At 54.6% G+C, this 18,359-nt stretch overlaps 1 protein-coding gene across 1 annotated transcript in view; it reads left to right on the plus strand.

Moving 5' to 3' along the window:
• The window catches only part of SDC3 (syndecan 3), a 39,344-nt gene extending 26,211 nt beyond the window's left edge, over window positions 1-13,133 (plus strand). The window contains exons 2-5 of the mRNA XM_055574488.1: window positions 2,697-2,814; window positions 4,941-5,554; window positions 7,835-8,126; window positions 9,078-13,133. Of these exons, the coding sequence (XP_055430463.1) occupies window positions 2,697-2,814; window positions 4,941-5,554; window positions 7,835-8,126; window positions 9,078-9,244 (1,191 nt within the window). The 3' untranslated portion in view covers window positions 9,245-13,133. The remainder of the gene's footprint in view (window positions 1-2,696; window positions 2,815-4,940; window positions 5,555-7,834; window positions 8,127-9,077) is intronic.
• The last annotated feature ends 5,226 nt before the right edge of the window (window positions 13,134-18,359 follow it).

The raw sequence follows: 18,359 nt of genomic DNA on the forward strand, positions 1-18,359 counted from the left end.
TAGTGTCTGCACCCCCCATGTATGTGCCCATTTGCACCCAAAGGCATGCCAACACGCGGTGCCTCGCTCTGGCTGCCTCCCTCTGGCTGCCTCCCTCTGGCTGCCTCGCTCTGGCCGCCTCTCTCTGGCTGCCTCTCTCTGGCTGCCTTTAGGTGAGTGTGTCAGGGTGTCTCTGGGTATGTCATTTCAAGGCTCGTGTGACTTTGCAGGGGTGGGGGGTTTGAATTTGTGCAAACCTTTCTGGGAGCAGGTTGTTAAGGGCTGCTGTGTGGTGCTGGTCACTGTGGAATCATGAGGACTCCCTATTTTGGCCCCCAACCTTTACCCCAGTTTGGGGGTCCCCTGAGACTGCAGACTTCTTATGCCCTTTACTCCCAGCTAAAGGGCTTTCAACTTCCCTGAGTTGCTTGGAAGGATGTAGAGACAGTGAAGACGCTCTGCATTCCAACAGTCTGGGCCCCACCCCTGCTCAGGCCCCATCATGCTGCACGTCTCTGGCTTTAGGCTGCTGGCCTAAGAATGGAGCAGAAAATCTCCAAGGGACCCCAGCTAAGCTGGGGTCATAGAGGCTGGTGGTGGGGGACCACCTAGCCCCTTCCCTTTGGGTCCTGGGGATTTATTCCTCTGGTAAGTGGGAGCAGAGATGGCAACTGGGGAAGGTTGGATGGTAGCTGCTCTGAGTTCCTGAAATGTCTAAAACCGAGGAAGACCCGGCAATTAGTCACGGAGCAATTACTCTAATTGTTCCACTCCATGACTCACTGGTAGCAAGTAAATACTGATTAATTCATTACTTTGAGACTGTGTGTGTGTGTGTGTGTGTTGGGGGGAGGGTGACGCGTATGCTGGGGGGAATCTCCTGGCTCCCCGCCCTGGCCTCCTGCCCTGCCTGGCCTGGGTAGGGCTTTAGAGCAGGTGGTCGAGGCTCAGGCCCGGAAGCCAGGATCAGGATCCTTTCTCTAGCTCCACAGGAACTCCAGGAGGGGGCTGTCAGGGACAGGGGTGTGAGAGGCTGAGCACAGGTCGTGATGCTGAGCTAGCCCCTCTCCTGCTAACATACCTTCCATGGCTCCTCATGTCAGTCAAACAGTAGGGGTATTCAGACTCCACGTCAGACCTTCTAAACTGCTGAGTACTGTTTTTACAACATTCTGACGTGCAGTCAGAATAAAACCTGACCAGTTTCCAAGAGAAAAGTTGCCAGCCGAATCCTGAGAGCCTGTGATGGGGCTTCCCCAAACTCAACTCTGGCCTGTCCTGCACCCACCCCCACCCCCACCCCCACCACCCAGGAATTGCATCCTCCAACACCAAGCCCATTCCTTCCCAGATACTTGCTGATACCCACTGTGTGTCTGACATGGTCCTGCTCCATCAAGGTATAGTTTACTGGGGGTGGGCAGTCACAGAAGAAGTATATACCCATGCCTGCCCAGCTCACAAGTGGTGAGAGATGTGAATTCAGAAGCACCGGGTGGATGCTCTGAAAGCTCAAAGTAGGAGGGCTTCTTGGAAGAAGGGATGGGGAGTGAGAGGTAGCTGGTGGGCAGCTGGAGGATGAGAGGATGGGAGGGAAGAGTGTTCCAGGTGGAGGGAACAGCATGAGTTAAGGAGGCAGGAGACACCAGGCAGGCATGTTCCAGGAGAGATGGGGACCGGGTGACTGGACTGCGGCGACTGCAGGGGTTCTGAGGGACCCTGGATGAGGCCCCCAGACCCAGCTCTGATGGCACAGGCTCTACTTCCTCACCTTGGAGCCTTTGCTTATTCGGGTCCCCCTGCTTGAGATGCCTTGCTCTATTTCTTTTTTTCTCTCTAGTTCAATTGTTTAAGACCCAGGTGCTAATAACCCTCTAGAGCTGAGCACCAGCTCATCTTTCTCTGAAAGCTCTCTGGACGCAGGGACTGTGGTGGGGCTCAGTCTGGATCCAGGTTTGTGCTCCTGTCTTGGATGTCCTTAGTGCCAACTCTCAGGCTGGGGTTGCAGTGGGGCAGGAGGGATGGTCTGGGCCCAGGAGCCACAGCACCCCACCTTCCCAGGTTCTGATTCTGGGAAGAGTCTTGGACCTGGAGGGCTGGACCCCTCACCCCGGCAGACCCCCAGGAGACCCTTGTTGGCAGACGTAGAAGTGGCATCCATGCCCTGAGCTGACTCTGGGTGATGAAATACTTTGGAGGGAGGTTTAGACGAGGGGAGCTGACTTTATTTTGGGGAAGGCCAGAGCCAGGAACTCCACTCTCTTCTCTCCCTCCCCCGTTACCCAAGTTTCTTCCCTCCTAGAGCCCCAGCCTTCCCCAACACCTCTGTCTGTCTGATGGGACGAATGGTCCTGCCTTTGGGATTTTGAGGTGCGAGGCACTGCATCCTTAGCAGAGTCGTGCTCTCTGGTGACCTGGGGCAGTGGGGCCTCAGTCTTCTCAGCTGTGGAAGGGGGCAGATGGGGCTGCCCTGTGCTAAGCACCTGCTGCTTTGAGGTGCGCTCAGCACATATTGGCCCACTGCGTGCTCACAGCACCCTGACAAGGCAGGAAGTGGTGATCCAGCCCACCTCGGCTCCCTGTTTGCCTCTGGAGGCCACATCTGATGCTGTCCCTCCACTGTCACTTGGCCTTGGAGAGTGCAGGTTGCTCCTCTGGGCGTTTCCAGGCCGCTGGCCTCAGGTGCTGAGCCCTGTGCCCAACTCTGCCCTCCGCAGGCCCAGCGCTGGCGCAGTGAGAACTTCGAGAGGCCCGTGGACCTCGAGGGCTCTGGGGATGACGACTCCTTCCCCGATGACGAGCTGGACGACCTCTACTCTGGGTCGGGCTCCGGCTGTAAGTACGCCCTTCCCTTTTCCTACATGTCAGCAGTACCAGTCTCTTTCCAGTGCCCCATCTGAGGTTTTGATGCAAGGAAGAGGAGTCTTCGTAGGGTAGGCTTGCTTAAACCTGGGGTGGGGGAGGGAGAGGTCATTCAGAAGCAGCTCCTGGACCTTAAGCACGTAAAGGGCAGGCCGTCCTCCCCCGGGGTGGAACCAGGGCCTTAAGGAGCCCAGCACTCCCAGTTTCTCTGTCTCTGCGTCTCAGTGTGCACTGTTTGGGTCTCCCTGCAGACCTCCAGCCTCTGTCAAGGAACACAGACGCTTCTCAGTAACCCGGGTTTCATACTGTTCTGGCCACTTGGAGGAACTTGCTGCTAAGTCTGCTGCTAAGTCGCTTCAGTCGTGTCCGACTCTGTGCGACCCCATAGACGGCAGCCTACCAGGTTCCCCGTCCCTGGGATTCTCCAGGCAAGAACACTGGAGTGGGTTGCCATTTCCTTCCCCAATGCATTAAAGTGAAAAGTGAAAGTGAAGTCGCTCAGTCGTGTCCGACTCTTCGCGACCCCATGGACTGCACCCTACCAGGCTCCTCTGCCCATGGGATTTTCCAGGCAAGAGTACTGGAGTGGGGTGCCATTGCCTTCTCCGTGGAGGAACTTAGTGGTCAACTTTTCAGGCTCAATGAGGGGAGACCATTTGATTGGCTCAACTTGGGTCAGGTGGCCCCCTTCTGTCCAATCAGTGGTGGCCAAGGGCGGGGTTAGGACAGTGACGGAAAAACAGGAGGGGCCTCCAGTGGTACCTGCGACAAACCAGTTCCATGGTCCCGCCCGGAAAAGGCCCCAGAGTAGCCTGAGATAAGCAAGGCACGCTAAGTTGAATCCCAGTTTCTCTACCTAATGGCTGTTCTGTCTTTAGCCGTTTTCCCTTCCCTGAGTCTGTATTCTTATCTGTAAATGGTGATAAATTTGCCTTCTTCTCGGAGCCTCTGGAGGCTCTTCCCAGTTGGCAAGTGGTTAAGAACCTACCTACCAATGCAGGAGACATTAAGAAAGGCTGGTTTGACCCCTGGATGGGGAACGTTCCCCAGAGGAGGGCACGGCAACCCACTTCAGTATTCTTGCCTGGAGAATCCCGTGGACAGAGGAGCCTGGCAGGCTTACAGTCCATGGGGTCGCCAAGAGTCAGATAGGACTGAAGTGACTTGGCACCCGCTTACACACGCCGAGCCTCTGGAAGGCTTCAGTTTAAGACGTCAGGGCCTGGCACAGAGATGAAGCTCTGCAATTGGTAGTAAAAAGGGGTGTGTGTTGAGATTGGGGCTCTGGAGGGGGCAGGCGGAGTCTAATGGAATGCTGGGGGTCTGTGTGCTTTGGAGCTGGCCACCTACAGCCCCTCGCCTCTAGTCTCCTCACTTTAGCCCATTCCTTTAAGCATCTTGTGAGTTATAAATCTTGTGAGAATCTTTATAAAATCCATCCTGATGGTTGGTAACATCTCTACTTCCACACCTCTCAGGCTCCTCCCTACCCCTCCTCTGCCTGGTTCAGTCCTCCCTGGGAGCTGGTATGGCTTATCTCTCTCTCTCCTTATTTTCTCCCAAGGCCCTCCCTTCACCTGTTTGGGTTTGGAGTCCAGATTGCTCGAGTAGCTTCTGTGGGAGGGGCTTGTTCTCCTTCTTGCTGTGTGCTTGTGCCTCTGGGGGTACTCATGTAGCTTGTACACATGTCTGACTCTTCCCAGAATGCCACAGCCATCCTCTCCTCCCCTGCCTGCAACCTCCAGCAAGATCTGAAGCTAGTAGGGCCTGAGTTGCACTGCCTAGATTCAGTCTGCTAGAAAAGCTCCAGACTGGGTGGGCTGGAATAGTCAGGGAAGACTTCCTGGAAGAGGTGGTCCCTTAGAATTTTTGGCTAGGCAGAGAGGAGTTGGCAAGCATCACCAGCCCCATCAGTCAGCTGATAAGCTTTGACCAGACTGTGCCTTCCTCCTTTCCCTCCTCTTGTCTTGGGAAAATTATGCAAAGGGTGAGGGTTGGGAGCCTCCCATCTTGATGGCCGTTGCTTATCTGGGATCCTCGTGGCCTCAAATCACCCAGCTTCCTAGCTCTCTCCTTCTCCCCCTCCCCCACCCCCTCAGACTTTGAGCAGGAATCGGGCATTGAGACAGCCATGCGGTTCAGCCCAGATGTCGCCCTGGCAATGTCCACCACCCCTGCAGTGCTGCCCACCGTGGACATCCAGCCTGTGGGCACCCCGTTTGAAGAGCTCCCCTCTGAGCGCCCCACCCCGGAGCCAGCCACCAGCCCCCCACTGGTGACAGAGGTACCAGAAGAGCCCAGCCAGAGAGCCACCACCGTCTCCACCCCTGCGGCTCCCACCACCGCCACCAGCACAGGGCCCCCGACGGTGGCCACAGTGCCCGCCACAGTGGCCACCGCCGTGCCCAGCATCCCTGCGGCACCCCCGTCTGCGGCCACCACCTCTGCCGTAAGGACCACCGGCGTACGGAGGCTTCTGCCTCTGCCACTGACCACAGCGGCCACAGCCCGGGCCACCACCCCAGCGGTGCCCTCACCTCCCACCACGGTGGCTGTCTTGGACACAGAGGCCCCAACGCCCAGGCTGGTCAGCACAACTACCTCCAGGCCAAGGGCCCTTCCCAGGCCGGCTACCACCCAGAAGCCTGATATCCCTGAGAAGAGCACCCTGCCCCTGGGGACCACTGCCCCTGGACCCACGGAGGTGGCTCAGGTGAGCCGGTGTGGAGAGCACAGGGAGTCACAGAGCAGAGGAGGGTGGGTTGGGGCTGGGGGGTGGGTGGTGGGAAGGTGGGGGGCAGGTAGGGTGGGGGGAGGAGGATGGAGCTGGACAGGGGTGAGATCTAGGAGGTTCTGGAGGTGAGCCAGACGGGGAGCGGGAGGGTGAGAGAGGTGTGAGGCCAGGGCTGGGGGTGAGTCACAGGATGAGGACAGAGGTTGAGATGGATGGGGATGGAAGAGGGACTGGGCCTGGGTCTTTAGATGTTAGATGAAGACATTAATGGGGAAGGAACTGGGAGGATGGGAGTGTTAAAAGGGGCAGGAACCAGGGGCCAGGGGTCTGTGTGTTCTGGTTAAAAGCACAGACTCAGGAGCCCTGCGGCCAGAATTGGAATGCTTCTACCACAAAGAGACTTCAGGAAGTCACTGCTCCTTTTTATACCTTTGTTTCCTTATCTGTGAAAAGGAGAAAAGAATAGAATGCAAATCGCAGGGTTGTGAGAATTAACTTTCCCAACAGAGCCAAGGTTCTTAGAGCAGTGGCTGGCAATACTAAACTAGCAAAAAGGTTCACTTTTGTTACCACCACCACCACCACCATCATCATCATTGTTGTTATTATCCATCTGAGGGGGATTAAGAGCTGGGCGGTGGGAGAGGAATACTGCGGGTCACGTTCATGGAGTGCTGCCTGGGTGGAGGCGCAGTGCTAGACACTTGCCTGTGCCATCGTCTCTTCTCCCTCTCATGCCTACCCACAGGAGCAGGGTGGGGGGCATTGCCAGCATCCTCCCTTAAGGTGGGGCCGCTTTCCAAACCTTCACAGGCAGCAGTGGCAGTCAGGATTTGAACCTGGCAGTCAACTCTAGGGTGTGTATATGTATGTGTGTTTGGGGTGTTATGGATGGGGGTGGTGTTTCAGGGAAGAGGATGAGGATACCAGGAATGCCAGGATGGGGAGGGGATCAAGGAAGTGGGAGAAGTAGCCTGATCCTTGCTGGCACTGCTGGGCAAGGAGGGGATGTAGTGACATTGACTGGGGTACTAAAGCCCTTTGCATCCGCCTCATGGAGGAGGACCCCCCAGGCTGTGGAGCTGCCTTTGGGTCAGCATCAGCCCGTCTGATGCCCCAGCCAGCCCCAGTGGAACACAGGCCCTGCTCCAGGCTCCTTTTAGCAGCTAGGGGAACCTGGTGTTTCACAGATGCTTGGCCAGGCAGGCTGGGGACGCAGTGCTGGGGCACGGAGAGCAGGTCACTGGTGCAGCCTCTGGGCATGTGCATGGCCTTTCCTGGGCCTGGACACCGGACCCACTCTCTCCATGCGCACCTGTGAAGCAGCTCCATCCTTGCTGCGGTCCCAGCTCTAGTTGGGATCCTGCCTCCAGATGCTGGGAGCCATCGAGATTTGTGGTGATCTTGGATTGACCTTGGGGCTTCTCTTGTGGCTCAGCTGGTAAAGAATCTGCCTGCAATGTGGGAGACCTGGGTTCGATCTCTGGTTTCCCTTGTAGCTCAGTTGGTAAAGAATCTGCCTGCAGTGCAGGAGACCCGGGTTCAATCCCTAGGTCGGGAAGATCCCCTGGAGAAGGAAATGGCAACCCACTCCAGTATCCTTGCCTGGAAAATCTCATGGACAGAGGAGCCTGGCGGGCTACAGTCCATGGGGTCGCAAAGAGTTGGGCATGACTGAGCAACTTACACTTACTTACTGGACTGACCTTCGGGCTAAGGGACTCACCCTTGCCCCAGGCACATGGATCGAGGATCAGGCCCAAGTATTTAAAGTCTGCACCCAGCTGTCCCCAGACAACAGTCCCTGACACTAATCTGCTAAGGATTATTACAAAGGCAGCTGGAGAAGGAAGGGATGGAGATGGGATGGGGACCAGGATGTGGCCAGGATGAGAACAGAGGTAGTGTAGTGTAGTGTATTGGTTAGGGACACATATTCTGGAGTTGGACAGATCTGGATTTTAGTTCTGCTTCTACCACTTACTAGCTGTGTGTCCTTGAGCAAGTCATTTAACCTCTCTGAGCCTATTTCCTACTCTGTAATGTAGGGGCGCTAATACCTTCTTAATGGGAATATTGTGAGGGGAAAAGGCCCATGGTGTGCTTAGCACAGTGCCTGGCCCATGGTGAGTGCTTAGTGAGTGTGAGCCCTCCCAGGGAAGTGGAGTGGTGGCAGTGGGCTAGTGCGCATGTGTGTATGGCTGCCCTGTGGCAGGGGTGCTGGGCCTGGCTCCTGGGCTCATGCTACCCTCCCTACAGACCCCAACTCCAGAGTCCTTCCTGACCACCATCCGGGACGAGCCAGAGATGCCAGTGAGCGGGGGACCCAGTGGGGACTTTGAGCTGTCAGAGGAAGAGACCACACAGCCAGACACAGCCAATGAGGTGGTGGCTGTGGGTGGGGCCGCGGCCAAGCCGTCACCTCCGCCAGGGACGCTGCCCAAGGGTGCCCGCCCAGGCCCTGGCCTCCTGGACAATGCCATCGACTCAGGCAGCTCGGCGGCTCAGCTGCCCCAGAAGAGCATCCTGGAGCGGAAGGAGGTGCTCGTAGGTGAGACTTGGGGCCTGGGAGGAGCCCAGAGCGGGCCACTTGTGGGGCCTCAGTTTTCCCCCTAGGAACCCAGGAGGGAGGGTAGGGTGTGGGTTTTCTAGGAGCCTAGTTTTCTAGGAAGGGAAAGCTGGGGATTTGGGGACCCCAGGACCCACCCTGTAGTTCCTCTTCTGACCCTTCTGATCCCAGAGTCTGGCCCTGACTCTGTCCTACTTCCCGCACTTTCCTCAGCACCCTCTGACCTCTTCTCAGATCCTGCCCTTGACCTCCATGCTGGTTTACCATGCTGGTTTACCCCTCCTGGACCTTATCCCCTGGATCCTAATCTAGGGCCCCATCCTTGGCTTGATCTGCTCCCACCCTTGATACCAACCCCGAGGACCTGCCCTTGGCCTTCTCTCCTGAAGAGTCTCTGGATTTGTGGTCCAAACCCTGTTCCCCACTTATGAGCAGCATGGCCTTGGGCAGGTCCTTCACCTTTTCAGGCACGCTTTTTCCTCGTCTACAAAATGGGTATTATCATTTTGCTCTTAACCAGTCTCAGCACATGTGTGTTCATGTTAACTGCTCCGCAGTTGGGATGTGTCCTAGTTTAGATGGCAGAGTTTTTTATTTCCTAAGGGTATATAAAATACTGGAGCATCTTCTCATTGATGGCATCTTTCATTTGATGAGGACCTTAGCATGGCACCTCCCTAGTAGCACTGTATGAAGATTCCACGTGTTCATATGATTAGAACAGTGCCAGGTGAAGGGAGGAGTATCAGTGGCAGCCAGTGCTGGTGTTTTAGCATTGACTCCAAATTTCACTCCAACTCTGGGCTCAGGTTTGAGATTCCCAGCTCTCTCCCAATTCTTGCTTCTACCTGCAAGGACCCTCTGCCTTTTTCTCAGGCTCTAAGCATGTCTTGCCCTTCCTGTGGCCTTGACCTTTGCCCTCTTTCTCTGCAGCTGTGATCGTGGGCGGGGTTGTAGGCGCCCTCTTTGCTGCCTTCCTGGTCACCCTGCTCATCTACCGCATGAAGAAGAAGGATGAGGGCAGCTACACGCTGGAGGAGCCCAAGCAGGCGAGCGTCACATACCAGAAGCCTGACAAGCAAGAGGAGTTCTACGCCTAGCGGAGCCAGAGTGCCTCCCTGTAGCCTCAGCGCCACCCCTACATCCAGTCCCTGGCCTGGCACCCCCAGCCCTGGCCTGGGACTGGGCCTAGGAGACATCCTGGCCCCACTTCATCTCTGCCACCCTCCCAAGGTCTGCCCAGACTGCCAGCTTCACGCAGCTCTTCCCCAAGGGACAGGGGGCACTGCCGTCTGCTCCAGACTGTGCCCTTATGAGCTCATCACTTGTTCCACATACTCCTCCCCCCACCACCAGCTTGGGGCTTTAGGACCTCACATCAGATGCACAGGAGGAAGGGAACTCATGATTGGCTGGTGGACGAAGGGGTGGGACTTCAGCCCCAACCTGGCCCCACAGGGCTGGCTGAGGTTTCCTTTTGGAGGCAGAGAGGCACTCCGGCTGGTTTCCAGGACAAGCATTTGGCAAGCCCAGCCCTTGAAATCATTGGGACACTGCACCCTGTTGCTCCTGTCCCAGGCTCACTCTCTGCCTGGGTGAAACAGTACCCCTCACCCACCAGCCTGTTTTGTCCTGGCCTCTCTGGGGTTGTGGGGTCATTTTCCCTCACCTCTGCTCAGTGCACATGCACCCACAGGCTTCACTTTCTTCCTGGTCTGCCCCAGCTTCCTGAGAGTGTTCTGGCAGCCACTGGTGAGGAGGGGTTTGCACCTCCTTCTTCCTAGTGGACTCTGCACAGACACTGTCTCTCACATGGTTACATGTATTTTCACACACACACAGAAAAGCACGCAATGACAAAATCACATGCAATCTTGACCACCTAGCTAATCCAGATATGTCACAGACACACATATTCCTCCAAAGATGTTTATTCTCATGTGTTTCTTATGTGCCCCGCCCCACCCCACCCCAAATGCTTATGACAATGCAAGTCACTAATCATCATAACCTAATGGTAACGGTGTGGCCTGCCTCTCTCTCTGCCATCCTGCCACCCCTACTCCTGCCCACCCACATACACTGACACCACACGTGTTGCCTCCAGCTTTCAGGCTCACTGGGGAGGGTGCAATTAGGCCGAAACAATGAGCCCATATTGGGTCCCCGAGTTGCCCCGTCACGCTCAGCCTTCATGACCCCTTACCAACCACATCGCTACTGAACCCCAGCGAATCAGACGCAATCCCATGTGGGTGCACAATCTCACCCACACCCACACAGCCCTGCGGTCACACTTGGACACTTGCCTTTCCTGGAGTTAAGTGTAGTGTGGAGGGCATGGCCACAAGCCCCCTCAGGGCATTGCACACCTGCTGAACCTGGCTTCACCCTACCTGCTCCCTCCCCTCTGTAGCCTGCAAAGGGCTTGGTTGGGGGGTCAGCTCCCCACTTGCTGAGGAAGGCAGGCTGGTTCCTGGAATTCAGTCTTGGGCTGGAGAGGGGGCCTGGGTCTCCCAGGACCAAAGGATCCTGGGGGGGAGGGGGCATGTGGTGAGGCTCCTGGTCTCCTTCCATCCTCCTCTTGCTCTGAGCTAGGGGGTCGACTCTGCCTCCCAGGACACAAGTCTCCAAAGTGCCTGTGAGGGTGGGCCTGGCGCCTGGGCCCTCTGCACCCTCTCCCTTTGGCCTCACCAGGTCCACCTCAGCCCCACCCCTGGGCCTTCTTGGGGACCTTCCGGTGGACCTGTGCCCATGCATTTGGCCAGACAACCTGATGTTTCTGCTGGCTGCAGCAGAAGCAGTCCATCCAGACACTGTCCCTGGCTGAGGGCTGAGGACAGGGGGGGTTGGGGGTATCCCAGGCTCCAGCCCGCCTCCCTCTTCTTTGTTACCCTTCAAATGGGGCCACTTCTGTAGATATTTTAAATGTGGGATCGCAAATCTCCCAGGGGGCTGTGCTTTGAGAGGGGTCTTGGAGCCAAGGGATGTGGTCTGAGTCGTGGGTGGCTGGGGCTCACCCCTCCACCCCTTACCCACACCCTGGTGTTAAAGTCAGAAAGCCGGGTTTTATTTCTGTTCCCTTTTGAAGACTTGCTGGCAGGAGACTTCTGCAGGGTGAGGCCTGAGGCAGTGAGGGTGAGGTTCCAGGGAGCTCCCGCAGCCTGTCTTTTCTACTGTCTTCCCAGGCTGAGGCTCCATCTCTCAGACCTATAGGCCACCTTGGCAAGGCCTGGAGGCTTGTGAGGAACCCACTGGTCTGAGTCTTTGCGGGGCAGGAGCAGGGGGAGGCATCCTAGGCTCACAATCTATCTGTTGGAGGTGACCTGGCTTCAGTCATTCCTGGAGCGGAAGGGCTGGGGGACGAGGGAGACCAAAGCCAGCCCCAGCCTCTCCTCCCTCTACCCTGCCCCTTGGCAGGCTGCTGTCAGGGGCAGCAGCTCTGGTGAGAAGGCCTGGGCAGGCCAAGGCTGAGAAGCCAGGGAGCATGGAGGAGAGAGGACCTGGACTATCCAGGGATGCTGGGACCGGGGTTGGAGGCCCAGCAGTGGACGTGGCCCCTGCACAGCCCCTGGTGGGGGCGGGGTCCAGCACAGGATGGCTGAGCAGGGCCTGGGCTGGCTAGAGTGGGCTCGGAGGGGCTGCATGGGTCCAGCCCGACCCCAGCAGGCCTGACTCCTCACCTTCTGTGGGCCAGCCTCTAACCTGGGGCCTGGGGCTTTGCCACCCAACACCCGATGCCTCTTCTCTGCCTCCTTAGCGTTGGAGAGAAGAGACTTGAGGGCTTCATTCATTGAGCCCTGGCCCCGAGACAAATGTCCAGGCTTTATCTTCATGAAGTTTAAAAACAGTCGAAGTCCAGCACGGCGATCCAAGAGCAGGCGGTGAAAAGGATGACCTGGATGTGAGCACAGGCGTCACCCTGCCTGGACGTAGGGTGTGATGCGTGCAGGGCCTGCCCAAATATGTCCCCAGGCACCTTGGTGCTCCTGGGGAGGTGTCCTGCAGGGGCCTGGTGTTTCCAGGAAACACGGCGGATTCCAAAGGAAGAGGGATTTGTGTGCTTGACAGCCTCTCTGGGGCCTCAGCTGCCAGAGAGGACAAGGCGGGCCGGGGTCACCCCCCACCCCCAACTGTGACTTCTAGAGCCCAGGCTCTATCTCCCTAGGGGGTGAGAAGGGTACCTCCCCCGAAGGGTTGGTCCCCTCGATACGAAGCAGACAGGTGATCACTGGGGCCCAGGCCAGGCAGGTTGGTGGGCAGTGGCTTGGGGTGCTCAGGCCAGACCCACCTGGGGTTGGCAAAGCCATCTGTCCAGGCCTCCAGACTGGGGCCCTGGGCACAGGGAGCAGATGCACCTCTGCGTCACAGGGCAGAAGGGGCCACCACCTTGGCGCTCCTGAATTCCTTCTCCTGCCAGCCACCACCCTGGACTTGCTTCCCCAGGCCTCCTGCCTGTAAATAGAAGCCCACAAACTGTACAGATTTACGGAGATGCTGAGGCTGGGCCCCAGAGTCGCCATCAAAGGGCTCGTGGCCCCAGCATCCCCCGGGTGCCCAGCAGGCAGCTCAGTGCGGTGGCCCCAGTGTGGTGAATGCATGTAAATATTTTTCGTAGGCAGTGTGGCTCCAGAAAGCCCCCTGAAAACTGTGTCCCCCTCCCCGCCTCCCACCATGTCCTTTCTCCTGTACAGATCCTCCAAGAACCCAGCCTGGGGCGGGGGGAATTTGTCCTTCCCTCCCCCAGGCCTTCTCTACCCCTTCTTCCCCCTAACCTGTTTATTAACCATTCCTGTCCCGAGTTCATGGCCAAAACTTTCAGTAGGAAAAAGCGGTGGAAAAAGACTGGAAAAAGAAACCAAGGTACCTGCCCCACTGTGGGTGCTCACCTGTCCCAGCCTTGTGAAGGAACTGTTTCTTTTTTCTTTTTTTTTAACACTTCCCGTGCTGTGCCCATTTATAAGAGGAAATAAAATTAAGCTGAAATGATGCATTGTGGTCAGAGTGTGAGATAAGCATGGAGGTCATTTGGGGAGGGGCAGTCTGTGGCCCCGCTTGGGTCTCAGCCACATCCCCCTTTAAAGGAAACTGAGAAGCAAGCAGAGAAAATTGACCGACAACCCCTCGTGGGAACCATTATGGTAACAGCTGCTCTTGCTTTAGAGTGTTCAGGAAACCACGGAGCTGACTGTGGCCAGGCTGAATGGGGGCTGCGGTTGGGCAGGGGCCAGGACGTGCTGGCGTTGGGGGCTCTGTGGTCCACCCCTAGGGGAAGAGCTGGTTTCAGGCCACAAGGAGAGAAACCTGAAACTGCAGGATATTGGAATCAGTTGGCTGAGGTGAGATGTCTTTAGGTTCTGAAGGGCCTGGTTTCAAACCCAGGTGACGTTTCCTGATTCTGACTTAGCCTGAGCCTTAGCTTGGCCTGAGCCTCAGTGTTCTCACCTGAGAAATGGGTTAAGCATTAACGACACCCCCCTAGATGGAAGGTAGTGGGATTATGAGAAGAGGAACATTTAGCAGAGGGCCTGGAACTATCAGCCTCAGCTCACAGGGTCTTGGATAATGGCGTTAGAATAGAACAGAACCCTGGGCCAGGAGGAGTTCTGGGGCCTGGGAGCCCGGATGGCTTCCTGGGGTTGCAGGGTCATGGAGCTGGGAGGGCCAGCCCTGGGCTCCTCAGGGTAGAAATCCTTTCTTCAGCACCTCTTGGGGGATTTCCCTGCCGCTGCCCACATATCTCTTGTAACAGGGGCTTGGTGCATGCTGGAGACCAGCAGGTCACTCTGCCTGTTGAGAAGTCCTTCTTTATTTTTAGCCCAAATCTGCATCTCCTGTGTTTTCTTTCTCTGGAGGCACATGGGGCTCTGCCCCCTCACCATGAGATAGCCCCAGGTATGAATGTCAGGGTCAAAACTTTTCCTCCTCTAAAGGAGTCCTCTGCATGTCCTCCAGAGATTTACTTCTCTTGCAGTGGGATGTTCACACGGGGCCCTGATGGTTCTGGGGTGGGTTAGAAGCTGAGGCCCCTGGATTTGGTTCAAGATCCTACCCACCCCAACCTCCTCCTTCACTCAAGTTCCTTGAGTGCCTCCCTATGCCATCGTGGGGAGCACTTACACATATTGGGGAGACAGCCAATAGCCAGGGTCTCATGACTATGTAATGATGCTGGTCTGGGGGTGTCTTTCCTGCTCAGCCACCATCTCCAACCACCCCCTGCCAAGCATCCCTCTTACCGCCAGACAGTTCAGGATCAAAGCGCCAAGGCCCGGTCGTCACTTTGGGACCTCAGACCACATGGCCCCTGACAGTCTTGGGCGGCATGGTTGTCAGTTGGGGTGAAGGAGCCAGCGATGTCACTTGAGGGTCTTTCAGAGGACTGGGCCCCAGTTAGAAGCGTGCTATGATGTGAGGGGTTGGTTTGCCACCATTCAAGTCCCAGCTCCTGATGTGGTCCCTCCTCCAGGAAGCTCTGGGAAGTGGGTTCCATCCTCCCTGAGTTCCTATAGTCTAGAGTTATCTCCCTTCCAGCAGGTGCCGCCCTCACCTTCTCATCTGAATTCGAGTGACATGCATCTTGTATTCTCAAAGAGTCTGATCCTGGGGTCAAGAGGACCCAGCTGTGTGTACTTGGGCACAGTGCTCTACCTCTCTGAGCCTGTTTCCTCACGAGTAAATGTGAACGTTAAGGTCGATATTTGGAGACCCCTGTAAGGATTAAATAAGATAACATTGAAAGCAACTAGCGTGGAGTTCGGCTGCCATATGTGGCTGCCAGCTGCGGGACTTCAGTCCCTCTTTGTACGGTCAGTCTTTAATAGGCAAACCTTTATTCAAATGCTAACTCTGCCACTGACTAGCTCCGGGACCTTGGGTGACTTATTCCAACTCACAGTGCTCAGTCTCCTCACCTGTAAAATGGGGACAGTAATAGTACCTGCCTCATAGGCATGGTGCTCAGAACCATGCCCGACACACAGTAGGTGCTGTGTAACTGTGGGCCGTTATTCCTACTGTTGTTGCTGTCATTATTATTGTCATTATCTGCAGAGTCCAGCCTGCTGCCTATTGAATGAATAAATGACATGGAGTCTGGGTGGAAATCAAAATATTGTCAGCTTTGGAGTGAACGATGATTTAGGCTGAGGCTTGTTGGAGCTGAGGCTGACACCTGGAAATCATCCACATAGAATGTACAGATGGGCTGGGAGTTGCTGGGACTTGGAGCATTTCTCTCAGGGCCCCCTGGTCCAGGGATGAGCAACAAACAGAGGGGGAAGGAGGAAGAATAGCGGATTGTTTCCTGAAACCCAAGAGGCCACAGCTGCTTGCCACGCTGCCCCAAGAACAGAGCGTGCTCAGCTTCCGAGGGCCGCCCACCCTGTCTCTGCTGGCTTAAGGGTGCGCTTGGGGCAGACGGGGCAGACCGAGGGTCCAGATTTATCACGGGGGCCTTATTCGCAATCAGGGAGAAAGGAGGCTGGGCCAGAGCAGACAGCAGAGGGATGGAGTGAGGAACTGACTGCCAGGCACCCTGAGACCGGCTCTTTTCATATTAACTCATTTTAGCCTCATGCAGTTCTGGCCTCCTGGCTGGTTTTTTTTTTTTTTTTTTTTTGCAAATGAAGAAACTGCAAGTTTACAGAAACCTGAGGCCATAAAGCTATTAAAGGGTGCAGTGGGATTCGAGTCTGAGTCTCCACATGGAGTCAGTGTTCTTACAGTTCCACCCGCCCTTTCCTCCCTCTACTGTGTGAGCGTGGGCAGGCTACTAAGCTTCTCTGAATCTCAGCTATATCATCAGAAAAACAGAAGCACAGGGTATTGAGAGGCTCAAAAGAGACATTAACACATGACAACTGTGGGTGCCTTGCAAGAGTCACAGCCCATTTGCAGACATAATCTCAGTTCTTGGAGAGAATGATCCCCTTGCTTAACAGATAAAGACGTTGGCCCTGTGAGCAGAGTCCACACGGTGGGACACTTCTATAGGACAAATGACCTAGCTTCTTCAACAAATAAATTCTAAGGAAGGGGGAAGAAAGAGATGGAGAGGGACTTCATAGATAAGCCTAAAAGGCATGTTAACCAAATCGTGTGGGAACTTGATTCGGATCCTGTTTCAACAAATTCTGTTTAAAAAAAAAAGTTAATTATGGAGCAAGTAGAAATTTGTATATTGAATGAATATTTGTCATAAGGGAATCATTGTCAGTGTTCTTAGAAGTGGTAATGGCCCTGTAGTTATGTTTTTTAAAAAGAGTCTTTATCTTTAAACAGACTAAAATTTGGCAGATGAACTGATTGGATGTCTGGAATTGGCTGAAAAAATATGGGGGAGGCGTGGGTGAGAGAACGGAGGATGTAAGACAGGACTTGAGTTGATAATTGTACAAGCTGAGTAGCAGGCTACATAGGGGGCTCACTATATTATTCTGTCAACTCTAAGTTTAAATGTTAAATTCTTCATAATAAAATATTAAAGAAAGCAATTGATTCCCAGGGGGCATGAAGACTTGCCAGGGGTCACACTCCCCTGTGGAAATGCAGAGCTGGCTCTTCTGACTCGAAGTCCAGCCCCCTGGCCCTCACCTATCCCTGCTCTGGGCTCCTGCAATGTCACATTTTCCCTGGCCTGATGTCCTCCACTTCCAGATGGCCAGCTCCTTTAGGGACCCCACCCCCTCCTTTTTTATGGAAATTCACTCTCACGAATGACTGTGATGAAAGAATTTGCATGAAACTGTGATGAGAGACGTGGCTTCAGCTATGGCTCCCTCAGTGGTGCTTGCCTTCTGCCAGAGGGAGTAACAGAAATGGCCCTTCCTGATGGGTGGTGTGTTATAGTTCATGAAGTACTCTCCAGGGGATCCTTGGCCTTGCTTACCATCCACACCAGTCTCAGGAGGTGGGCCGGTTGAGAATGACTCCTCCCACTTTGAAGGACTTTGGACTTGGTCATTTCTTCCCATTTTCAAGGCTCAGGCCAAGACTAAGTGAAAGTGAAGTCGCTCAGTCATGTCCAACTCTTTGTGACCTCGTGGACTGTAGCCTACCAGGCTCCTCTGTCCGTGGGACTTTCCAGGCAATAGTACTGGAGTGGATTGACCTTTACTATATACCTTGCTGGAAATACTGAAAGAGACTTGAGAGAAGTTGGTTCTCCATCAGCCTCAGTGAGTTCCTTCTGGCTTGTCCTGGAGTCTTGGCTTCCTCTTCTGCATAATAGACACAGTGAAGGCTCCTGCAGAGTTTGTGGGGATCCAAAGAGAAGGCAGATCTAAGTGTTCAACACAATGACTGACACACAGTAGGTGCACAACAGTAAGAGTGATGGTCTTCACAGTAATAACAATCACAGAACACGTAGATTGTACTTACCGTGTGCTGGGCATGACCTAAGCACTTTTAAAAGTGTGTGGCATTTAGAAAAGTGACAAATGGCACCTAGTAAGTATATGCAGGTGCTTATTAAATATGAAAAGGCAAAAAGATATGACACTGAAAGATGAACCCCCCAGGTTAGTAGGTGTGCAATATGCTACTGGAGAAAAGTGGAGAAATAACTCCAGAAAGAATGAAGAGATGGAGCCAAAGCAAAAGCAACACCCAGTTGTAGATGTGACTAATGTTGGAGATGAAGTCCAATGCCTTAAAGAAGAATATTGCATAGGAACCTGGAATGTTAGGTCCATGAATCAAGGTAAATTGAAAGTGGTCAAACAGGAGATGGCAAGAGTGAACATCGACACTTTAGGTATCAATGAACTAAAACGGACTGGAATGTGTGAATTTAATTCAGATGACCATTATATGTACTGCTGTGGGCAAGAGTCCCTTAGAAGAAATGGAGTAGCCCTCACAGGCAGCAAGAGTCCAAAATGCAGTCCTTGGGTGCAATCTCAAAAACGACAGAATGATCTCTGTTCATTTCCAAGGCAAACCATTCAATATCACAGTAATCCAAGTCTATGCCCCAATCACTAATGCTGAAGAAGCTGAAGTTGAATGGTTCTATGAAGGACTATAAGACCTTCTAGAACTAACACCCCCAAAAGATTTTTTTTTCATTATAGGGGACTGGAATGCAAAAGTAGGAAGTCAAGAGATACCTGGAGTTACAGGCAAGTTTGGCCTTGGAGTACAAAATGAAGCAGGGCAAAATCTAACCGAGTTTTGCCAAGAGAATGCACTGGTCATAGCAAACACCTT

The sequence above is a fragment of the Bubalus kerabau genome, chromosome 3 (assembly GCF_029407905.1).
Source record: "Bubalus kerabau isolate K-KA32 ecotype Philippines breed swamp buffalo chromosome 3, PCC_UOA_SB_1v2, whole genome shotgun sequence".
In the NCBI taxonomy this organism is placed as follows: domain Eukaryota; kingdom Metazoa; phylum Chordata; class Mammalia; order Artiodactyla; family Bovidae; genus Bubalus; species Bubalus kerabau.